At 40.3% G+C, this 12,125-nt stretch overlaps 1 protein-coding gene across 1 annotated transcript in view; it reads left to right on the top strand.

Annotated features, from left to right (window-relative positions):
- Nucleotides 1–5,535: 5,535 nt before the first annotated feature.
- The window catches only part of LOC126285057 (protein angel homolog 2-like), a 66,510-nt gene continuing 59,920 nt past the window's right edge, over nt 5,536–12,125 (top strand). The window contains exon 1 of the mRNA XM_049984402.1: nt 5,536–6,324. Within this exon, the coding sequence (XP_049840359.1) occupies nt 5,536–6,324 (789 nt within the window). The remainder of the gene's footprint in view (nt 6,325–12,125) is intronic.

Raw genomic sequence — 12,125 nt, forward strand, 5'->3', positions numbered from 1 at the left:
GATTGGTAAGCAAGTGATGTGAAACAGGGCGTGCATTGTCACCTTCCCTCTTCATTCGGGTCTTAGATGAAATAATGACAAAGATGTCAGAAAAAACTGGAAAAGACAAGATAAAAGCAGTTGTGTTCACGGACGGCTTGATAATCTGGGGAAAACAGGCACGAGGAGATTCAAGAACAGCAGTGTGCTGGAGGAGAAACTGAGAGACAGTATGGAATGAATTTTAATGCAAACAAATGTGAGATCCTTGTAACAACGAGAAAGAAAGATAGACCAACTTCCACAATAAGGATTGGAGGTGAACAATTGGAGAAGGTTGAGAGAATGTCCAGAACTTGGGAAGTGTGACAGAGGAAAAGGGAAGAAATGAGAAAGAGATCAGTGAACGTGACAGACAGACAGAAGCATTCCTGCGAAGTGTTAGGAGCCTGGTTTGGAGCAAAGACGTACCAAAAAAGCAGGGAACGAATATACAGACGCTACTACATCTGAATACTGACCTAAGCATCTGAAACATGGATTCTCAGGAAAAAAATGTAAGTAAATTACAGGCATGTGAAATGAAGTTCCTCAGAAATAGGGTAGCAGTAACAAGGAGCTATAGAATGACGATAAAAGGGTAAGAAAAATAATGAAAGAGGAATCTTTGTAGGGCAGGATACAAACATCAAGGATAAGTTGCTGTGGACACTTAAAAACAAAGCAAAGTAAGAGGATTTCCAAGAAGATACATGAAATGGAGATGTGAAGGAAACGTCCAAGAGGAAGACCAACAGGTAGATGGCTGAAAGGTATGAAGGAGTGTGCTGAAAAAGAGGTGATGACTGGACCAGAGTGAACACCTGAAGATGGTGGGAAAACAGAACTAGATTATGAAGCTTATGTTGGACACAGATCCAGGTAGGGGTCAAGATGATCTCCCCATTTGTTATTCGTTGTATCCATCTAATTTTCAACATTATTCTGTAAGATAATATTTCAGATGCTTCTATTTTCTTATTGTCTGAATTATGCCGCATGTTTCATTTCCGTACAAGGGCACACTCTATACTATTACCTTCATAAAAAAACTTCCTAACACATAAATTTATATTCGGCGTTAAAACATTATTTAACAACAATGCCTTTCTTGCTACAAACAGTGTGTATTTTATATCCTGTTTATTGCTGACATCGTAACTTATTTTGCTGCCCAAATAACAGAACTAAACTACTACTCTGGTATCTCATTTTCTAATCTACAAGGAACATTCAATAAGTAATGCAACACAGTTTTTCCCTCGGACAATTTCGATTGAGAAAAATGCGGAATTTGTTATGGATCATCGTGGAACATTCTCTCTTCAGTCCCTGTAGTTTCATGAAGTTCCGATAGGCGGTGACGCTATATGTAGTCTTCAAAATGGCGTCTGCAACAGAGGTTCGTTTCGAGCAGAGAGCTGTCATTGAATTTCTTTCGACGGAAAAGCAGAGCATCGCAGATATTCATAGCCGTTTGCAGAATGTGTAAGGACATCTGGCAGTGAACAAAAGCACACTGAGTCATTGGGCGAGTTGTCTCTCATCATTGCAATAAGGTCGCCCAAACCCGTCCCACCTCCCGCGTGCCGGCCGGCCGCACACAGTTATCTGTGACTCGTGCGGTGTTGGAAGTTGTGGAGACTCTCATTCGAGGTGGTCGATGGATCACAGTCAAACACCTCGGTGCTCAGCTGGGCGTCTCTCTTGGTAGGGTTGACACACTTGTGCACCGTTTAAGTTGCTCAAAGGTTCCTCATCACCCAACAGAAGACTAATTAAGAGCGATTGCTTACGCATTTCGAGACTGATCGTGTCAATTTTTTGCCGAACATCAACACAGGAGATGAAACATAGGTTCCTCTCTTCGAATTGGAAGCAATACGGCAACTCTCCTACGAAGAAAAACCTCAAAGCTGCACCCTCAGCCGGCACAATCATGGGGACGGTCTTCTTGGACACTGAAGATGTTATTCTGTTTGATGTCTTCCCTCTTGGTACAACGATCAAATCTGAAGAGTATTGTGCTTCTCTCAGGAAATTGGCAACGCAAGGTCTCACCCAAGTCTGCGCACCCGAGAGGAGCTCATAGAATTTCATTTGAATGTTCCTTCCATCTGAGCCCTACAGCCTGGATCTTGCACCTTTCATCTACCATCTGTTTGCCCCACTGACGGATGCACTCCACGGGAAGCAGTACGTGGACGATGCGTAGGTTATTGCTACAGCAAGAAGTTGTGTACCATATTGACCATAGAGTGGTAACACTTGGGCATACAGGCGCTCCCAGTGAAGTGGCGTAAGGTCACCGCATTGAAATTAGATTACGTTGAAAAACAGGGTTTCGTAGCCAAAAGAGTGAGGAATAATATGGTATTTTTGAATCCTAAATAAAACCAACCTGCTTTCAGAAAAAAGTGATGCATTACCTACTGGACGCCGCTCATATAAAGGGCAGTTAAATAAAAACGTAATAGATGTAAAATATGGATGTAAACTGTTTATTATTTCAAGACTAATCACCATAACTGTTAACACATTTATCCCACTGTGAAACGAGACGGTCAGTACCAGCTTGGAAAAATTTTTGTGGTAGCACACTATACCATGACTGTACACATGCGTGTACCTCCTCATTCGAGGCAAATCAACGGTCAGCAACATCTTTCCTGAGGGCTAAATAAAATCGCATGCGAAGATGGTCCAAATGTCTCTGAGCACTATGGGACTTAACATCTTAAGTCATCAGTCCCCTAGAACGTCGAACTACTTAAACTTAACTAACCTAAGGACATCACACACATCCATGCACGAGGCAGGATTCGAACCTGCGATTGTAGCAGTCTCGTGGTTCCGGACTGAGCGCCTAGAACCGCTAGACCACCGCGGCCGGCGCATGGGAAGAGTTTGGGGCTATATGGAGGATATGTCATGGCTTCCAAGCGGAAATTCTGCAGTATAGTCGAAACAGCCTTCACAACATATGGGTGTGCTTTAACCTGCGAGGGAATGCCATCGTCACCACATCTGGGGGCATGGACTTAATGGTGAGCTTACGTTGACACTTTATAGAGGTAAAATATTGTGGACGTAAAGTAAGTTCATATTGGGATTGCCGTGCGTGAACTATTCGCCATGGTGAATAGAGCTGGTGGAATTTGAGGAGATGTGTAAACTTTATCAGCTAGTACGCGATACAGGGGTACAGGGTAAATGAATACGAAAGTTGAGGCAGATTCCACAACCTTGGAGAATTCGGAGGGAGTCGAAAAACATGAGAAGAATAAGGTCTTTTTAAACTGTGTTCCCAGTTACTGACGTCAATTGGCTGTTGTACGCAAGTCATCTGCGTACGGGGTCATTCTGTGGTCAGAGGTGAGATTACCAAGAATATTGCATGAGTTTTGGAGGGATGAGACCATAAGGTTAGCCGTACTGAGACTGTCAGGGAGTGGCTGACCTTCGTGGCGAAATGGGAAGTGTAGAGCAGATCGTGGCCTCAGAATTGCTCGAGTGCTTTCCTGTATTTACTTGAGCTGATGGGTAGTGTTGTGTCAGGTTTAGTGTATGTCTGACTGCGGTCCCGTATTCAGTAAACTGTGTGTGTGTGTGTGTGTCTGTGTGTGTGTCTGTGTGTGTGTGTGTGTGTGTGTGTGTGTGTGTGTGTGTATGTGTGTGTCCAATTGCTCTTATGGCATGTTAATGTGGTACGGTCCTGGGTCTGGAGTAAAGAACCGTAGAGCAGTCGTTATTCTCTAAGGTTTTCGAGAGCTTATGGGGAGATACTGGAAAACATTTGTCGATGTGTGTTTGCGTAAAGACGACTTTGGGAATACGGTGAGGAGTTTGCAAGAGGCGCTGCTGTATCTGAGTATTTATGCCATTTTATTTTATCTGTATTTTGGATATGCTTTTAATGAATTACGCATAATGAACGAAGAACGTAACTTAGAAAAAAATAGATAAATATAGCTGCAAGATACTCCTACTGTAACTACTTCACGGAGCATACATGGAAGAATTCACTTCGTCATCGCATCTAGCAAATTATGGCATGCTTCAAACATAGTTGACATATGGTTAATTTCGTGTAAGTATTGGCACCCACACATACACTACACACACGCACACACACATATCGTTGTATTGAGGCGGTACGATTTTTATAAACATTTTGCTTCCATTTTGATCTGTCTTGGTATACTTCTTGTCTTGATATTGTCTCCCAGTTTTTGCCTCTAATCATCGGATCTTCTTTAATTTGATCCAGGCATGTTTTCCTTGGTCGTTCTATTGTTTTTTTCCGCTGCACATTTCTACCTAAGTATTGCTTTAGGATACAGTGTAAATTAAGAATGAGGTACTTGATATCGTCATCAACATCGTTTATAATAAAGGACCTTTTATATTGCCCTGTTTTACTTTATCGAAGCCGGCCGTTGTGGCCGTGCGGTTCTAGGCACTTCAGTCTGGAATCGCGAAACTGCTACAGTCGCAAAATCTGATCCTGGCTCGGGCATGGATGTGTGTGATGTTCTTAGGTTAGTTAGGTTCAATTAGTTCTAAGTTCTAGGCGACTGATGATCTCAGAAGTTAAGTCACATAGTGCTCAGAGCCATTTGAACCATTTTATCGAATACCTAGCTAGAACTTGTTTTTCGACCTAACAAGTTTCAATAGCTGGCTCAGACATCTGTAGTATTTATGAGTTACAGCACAGTATCGTATTTATGTTGTAAATATGCAGTTAAAGTCTTCAGTAGGAACAAAAACTTTCTTCATGGTAAATTATAAATAACTGACATTTTGTCTAGTTGCTTTAAGAGTATATTGCTATACTTAATAACCTGTGCTTATGATATAATGTCTTGATATGCGACCTGAGCTATATAGAAATAGTTCATAATAAGAAATAGTACGGCTAGACATCTAGGAGGCCATATGATTGAATTACGTATCAGTCGTCATGTACCTTTTGTCAGTGTTTAACGCCAGCTGGTTGTATCATGAACTTTAATTTCCGTTTGTCCTCAGAGAGTAAGATTTATCCACCAGTTAATGAAGAAAACTTTAGATATTTCGAAGGTGGTGCTTTAAAGAGGCGCGTAAACAGTTCCTTTTATGGTATTAAGAAAATTATTGGTTACTAAGGGTTACATTCGTTGAAACATGAAATATAAAATTGGATATTGTTATTGTTGCATTAGGATACGAAGTTTTCTTAAGACAGAATTATAATCAAAGGAGAAAGATATTTTCATCTTTAAGTGCTGGAGTACTTTCTTCGTCTTTTTAGGAGTTACGAGTACGCCGATTAATATCATCTCCAAGATGGAGGCAACAGAGATATTGCGAATAATCTGTTTCGTAGTAAATGCTCTTTGCAATTATGCCGTACATTAAACATCTTTGATTAGTCAGCAGTTTAGCAGAAAACTGAACAGCTGGTGCTAGTTATTTTGCGAAAGGATCTACAAAGCGATCAATACGTGAAGTTCGTGTAGAATTCATGTTGTTATGGGTTCCACTGAAGCAAATACTGAAACAAATTGCGAGTTTGTTAGTGAAAAACGTGAAAATGAGCCACTGCAGAATGAAACGGAAACAGTGACATCACGACAAGAACTGCATGAAAGTAAACTTACTGATGTTCAGCAGGCTGAAAATACAAATAAACAGAATGGGGAAGATTCTGAAAAACACGTGAAGCAGTCAGAAACAACGGCCGGTAGGAAAGACAGCATAGCTACGAATACGAATTCTGTAGCAAACGCAACGACGTTCGAACGTGCTTGGGAGTTCACAGGTTACCTGAATCGTGCTAATCCTTGTTCAGGTAAAGTTCTGTTCAGCATAATGAGCTATAATATTCTTTCGCAACGGACGCTTGAAAATAATCCAGAAGTGCTTCATAGCTTCAATCCTCAGTCGGTAATGTGGGAATTCAGAGGCCCTAAACTGGCAAAGGAAATTTACGACCTGAATGCAGACATTATGTGCTTTCAAGAAATGGAGATCGACAGTATGGACATGTTGAATTACATGAACGATCTTGGCTATCTCGGCATAATGAAACCAAGGACTCCGATGGATATGGACGGGCTGACCATCTATTACAGGCCGAAATTGTTTCGGTTAGTGGAGTACATCAGCGCTGACTATGTCGATCCACTGGTGGGGATTGTGAACTGCGGACTGATAGTGAAACTGGCTCTTGTAACATCTAGTGATGTAGAGCGATACCTCGTTGTCGCTAACGCCCATCTGCCACCCGGTAACGAGTCATCCAAGACAAAAATTTTACAGGTATGTTAAAAAACATTTTTTTATTATTATCTCAATGAATTATACATCTTTCTCTATTCTTCCTTTCATCATGAATTTTATCACCCTTTTCTGGTAAAACCAAACAACATCGATGCTGTCACTAAAATGTAGTTATTGTACTAACCGAATGTGTAGTTCACACAGAAGGAAGTGACGTCACGGTGTGGTTATATATTCCCCTATTCCCTGTTACATGTGGTCCACACGTGATGCTCACTTCATTATAATGTTTCTATGTTCATTCTGCTAAAGGCCAGATCACGTAAAGGTAAGAAATACTGTCATCAGTCTACTTATCTTGTAAATGTGACCCTGTAAATTTTTGTGACTGAACTATGTTCGAGCTATGTTTCTGAGATGGATCTCAGGAACAAATCCGACATTTTCTCAGACAAGCGGAAGGAATTTGTTGAAAAGCGCACCATAAGTAATCTCTGCCATGGTCTTTTCTCTAGAAATATATTCTTCTAGTAAATTATTATAACCTGTTTGGTAGTTCAAAGCCATTTATATTGTGCTATCTGTCATGTGTGAGATTTTTGAGAAAATACTCCGTGACCGGGAGAGGGAGAATTATTGAGTAATGTGACTCGTTACCTATAAATGTAGTCTATCGTTTAAATTTTTACTCTCTAAGTAGGTTTTATGTTATGCAGTATATTCTTTGAAACTTTGTTAGAGTCCCTGGAATAGTTTTCAGAACAAGTGTAACAAGCTCCTACAGGATAGCCATCCAAAAAATCCAGCTATCTCGTTGGTCATAAAATCATTGCTTTAATACTAGTTGGTAAGAAGATGAAAGAGGCTAAACTGAAGGAAATAGTTTCATGGGCAGAACTGCATTGTTATCAGTCAAATCCTCGAGCTAACATATTCACAAATCTTCAAAACTCCGAATCTGCATTGTATCGGATACATTGGAGGACGAAACACACTTGTGCGTACGTTTCTGGCAGAAATCAAAATTATCCCTTGTTCGTTGTAGTACCTGACATATGTTGTGCTAATAGTTCAGGCCCAGAATAAAAGCCTTGCTTACTGAAAGCACATCTTAGATTTAGAGACAACAAATAGAGGGTGTAACGTGATTCTTGACCTATATTCGAAGGTGGGTTCTCGGTATTTTATATGTCAGCCCTAAGACTGAAGAGTATTGCTGAAGAATATTTCGAACGGCGAAACCCCTTCGTTGATGAATTAAACTTTCTTAAGATTCAACAAATAAATGTCAGTCCGTTTCCTGCCGTCTCAACAACTAGATTGATGTGGTCGTTTCACTTTAAATTATTATTTATAGACACTCCTATATAGTAGGCATATTACGTTATATTTATTTATTTGGCTGGTGTGCTGCCACTTTTATTACCTGGGACTTATAAGCCTCAGCCATTCCTGCATATTGTAACATCTTTTAACACTCTGACCACCCTGTCTAAGCCTAGGTCCTGTATAGACAGCCTGTCAGTCACAAACGTTTCGAGACTGGATTTGCAAATCAAGAGAGAAAAGGTGACCTACACAGCCCCCCTCCCCTTCCCAATCTGAGTACAACGCCCAGAACGCTCGTGTAACCATTGTTCGCCCAATGCTTGAATACTGCTCAGCAGTGTGGGATCCGCACCAGGTAGGGTTGATAGAAGAGATAGAGAAGATCCAACGGAGAGCAGCGCGCTTCGTTACAGGATCATTTAGTAATTGCGAAAGCGTTACGGAGATGATAGATAAACTCCAGTGGAAGACTCTGCAGGAGAGACGCTCAGTAGCTCGGTACGGGCTTTTGTTGAAGTTTCGAGAACATACCTTCACCGAAGAGTCAAGCAGTATATTGCTCCCTCCTACGTATATCTCGCGAAGAGACCATGAGGATAAAATCAGAGAGATTAGAGCCCACACAGAAGCATACCGACAATCCTTCTTTCCACGTACAATACGAGACTGGAATAGAAGGGAGAACCGATAGAGGTACTCAGGGTACCCTCCGCCACACACCGTCAGGTGGCTTGCGGAGTACGGATGTAGATGTAGATGTAGATGAAACTTTCAAAAATGCTCTTCTTTGGAATGTTGTTCAACTCATGCATCACACTAGCTTGAATGTCAGTTACTCTGTCAAAGCGCTGACTCTTCATGTGAATTTCTGCACCGTCTCGTTCTGTGGCAGGTTCGTATTGATAACACGAAGTCTCGTCACCCGTGTTGATTTCTTTTTAGAAAAGAACGGCCAGCGTTTTGCAATTCAGTCAAGTCGCTGCTGGAGTCGACGGGTCCTTGTTTTTCTTTGGGAGTCCAGTTGTTCGGGACAAATTTTGAACCACTTTTCTTTCCTTCTAATCGTTCTGGATGTGTCTTCAACACATGGTATAGGGATGTTGCTCCATTGCGAGTTGTGACACAACAACTTCGAGAAACTACGGCCGTACGTCCACTACTTAACACTTTCTGCTCTCATCTGATTCGTGGAATGCACGTCTAATGTTTACAGTTGTTAATTCAAGTTGCCACCGTAGTCTCTCTTGTACCGCAGGCATAAAATCAATCTCGGAACCGTTTGGACGGAAGGTGTACGTTGGACGTATCACATAAAACTTTTGGTGGCGGATGCCTCATACCCAACAAGAGAAAAGTTCACATGAACATTTAGTTTTGAAGTATTAATAGAATAACGTTTTACACAGTATCAGGCCAGATTCTTGTTTCTGCTCACTCATATACTCGTTAGTACATCGACTGTCGAGTAGGGGAGAGTGTTGTACCTAAGGGACAGAGTACTTAGGAACACGTGTTGTTTTTTGGTCGGTGTTTCAGCGACTGATTTTAGAATCACGTGAACGAATGCTCATTAGGGCCACCATAATCAATTTTCTAAATTTGTTGTTATTACACACGAGGTTGCATTTTGAGCAGCATTTGAAAATATTTCGGGTTCTACACATTTAGATACTGTAAAATATGTTAACGCTATTTAAGGGATGTTGTTAATTCATCAGTTAGAGAATTTTATGGTGCGTAAAATGCTATATGTTTTTAGAACTATTTATATAACACGTGGACAGGTAAACCATACTTCGTTTGTCGTCCAACTTCTTGTACCTTGGAACAGGAGAAAGTCTTCTATTGTAGAACATGTTACATTTGCAAACGAACTGAATTTCTTTAATGTCCTTACGATTTTATATGTCTTAAAAATGGAAATTTGTGGTATTTTCCAATAGCTACCATTTCAAAATGTATTTTTATAATAGTTCTGTTTAATTTGATTTCACTTACTGATTATTGGCGCTTAGTAGAGTAATAATGTAACAGGTAGACTATTAAACACATTATTGACAAGATTTACTCGTCTGTAACTCTTTTAAATTTCAGTCTGATATTTGTTGCTAGATACATGACCATTGTGTACCTTGGACCATGTTTTCGCATTTGTATAAACCTTCGTTTTCCAGATTAATTTTTGTAATTTCAGGAAAAAACCGTGAAACATGAATAGTGAATGCCTTCGTTTCAAAATGGAATAAGAAAATATATTAAACATCTATTACAGCGGTGGCCACAGTCGGGAGTCTGTAAAGTGTGCCAAAGTACAACACTATCCCCTACTTTCAAACACATCTAGGTGGTGATAACTTTTTTCGAAGGTTTCCATAATAAGATGATGAACCTTTGTATTAGGTGTGTCTTTTTCATAATTTCCTTTCTTCGGCAATTCTGCGGAGAACCTCCTCATTCCTTATCTTCTCAGTCCACCTAATTTTCAACTTTCTTCTACAACACCATATCTCAAACACTTGGTTAATCCTTCCGTTTTCTATTTTGCATGATTCATTGACGTACAGTTCTGAGCTACAAACGTACGCTCTAAGAAATTTTTTCTTCAATTTAAGACCTTTGCTTGATATTAGTGGGCTTCTCCTGGCCAGAAATGGCCTTTTTATTAGTGCTAATCTGATTTTACGTCTTCCATTCTTTGTCTGTCATGGGTTATTTTGCTTCCAAGGTGGCAGAATTCCTTACTTTTGTCTACTTCGTGATCACTAATTTTGTTGTTAAGTATCCCGCTACCCTCATTTCTGCTACTTCTCATTACTGTCGTCTTTTTTATGTTTACTCTCAATCCATTTGCTGTTCTCATTGGACTGTTCGTTCCATTCAACACACCCTGTAATTCTTCCTCACTTTCATTGAGGTTAGCAATGTTGACAGCGAATCTAACCATTCATATCTTATGGTCCAGAACATTGATCCCACTCTTCAATTTCTCTTTTATATCCGTCATTGCTTCTTCGATGTACAGATTGAAAAGCTGGTGTGAAAGACTACATCCCTGTCTTACACCCTTTTTAACCCGTGTACTTCGTTCTTGGGCTTCCACTATATTTGTTCCCTCTTAGGTTTTGTGTATATTGTATGTTACCTATCTTTTCCTATAGCTTACCCTTATTTGTCTCAGAATTTCTACCATCTTGCACCATATGACATTATCGAACCCTTTTTCCAGGTCGACAATGAACGTGTCTCAATTTTTCTTCAGTCTTGCTTCCATTATCAGCCGCAACGTCAGAACTGCACCTCTGCTTCCTTTTCCTGTACTAAAGCCAAACTAATCGTCAGCTAACAGATCCTCAATTTTCTTTTTTTGTATTCTCCTGTGAATTGTTAGCAGCTTTGATGCGTGAAATGTTAAGCTGATTGTGCAACAGTTCTAGCACTTATCAGCTCTTGCTGTTTTCGGACTTGTGTGGATGATTGTTTTCCGAAAATATGATGATACGTCACCAGTCTCATAGACTCTACCACCAATCTGAATAGTCATTCTGTTGCCAATTCTCCCAATGATTGAATGTTGTTATTCCTTCTGCCTAATTTTATCTCCCAAAGGTCTTTTAAATTCGGGCTCCAATAATGAACCCTGTCTCCTCCGTATCGACTCCCTATTTGTTCTTCTGTTGTGCCATTAAACAATTCCTCCTTTAGTCTAATATTGCCGCTTATAAGTTCTTTCCTCTGCGTTTAACAGTAGCAATGCCAATGCGCTTTTAATGTTACCAGGCTTGCTTTTAATTTCACAGAAAGATTTTTTGACTTTGCTGCATGCTGATTCAGTCGTTCTGAATTTTTTTTTTTTCGATTTCGTCTCATTTTCCCTGCAGTCATTTCGTGTTGCCTTCCCTGCGCTTTAATTGCTAAGTGATTAATATTGGTATATTCCTGCCTTTACTTGAACATTTTTGTACTTTCTTCTACCTTCGATCACCTGAAGTATTTCTTCTCTCACCGAAGGTTTCTCCGAACTTACCTTCCCAATACCAATATTTGTTTTTCCAACATCAGTGACTGGGCCTTTTACACGAGCTATAATACAAGTTTTTTTTATATTCAGTAAACATTCGGATACGATTTGTGAATGAGAAATCAACATAGAGTGCTTAATTCGTACTTTCATTGCTATAGAAGGATGTAGTATCCTTCTTGCCAATTCCACGTTTGTTTCATGCTGCATTAATAGTTTTGGGATTTTAAGGGCCAGCTTTGTCCTTGGCGGTGAATTGCTTTGGATATGTGTACCCTCCAATCACGATGGAGAACCTGCAGTCTGAGCTATTTTCCGTCACAGAATACGACTGAGACAGGAAGAGCGGTTTCCTTGTTTGCAGGATGAGCTTGTACTAAGAGAAGTCAATCAAATAACGCATGCGTGTATACATACGTATCATATATGTAATATGGGTTATGTCCGACGGAAGAGATGCCACTCGTGATGGCACGGCTGGTCTATACATTGT

This window comes from Schistocerca gregaria, chromosome 1, assembly GCF_023897955.1.
Source record: "Schistocerca gregaria isolate iqSchGreg1 chromosome 1, iqSchGreg1.2, whole genome shotgun sequence".
NCBI classification, from domain to species: domain Eukaryota; kingdom Metazoa; phylum Arthropoda; class Insecta; order Orthoptera; family Acrididae; genus Schistocerca; species Schistocerca gregaria.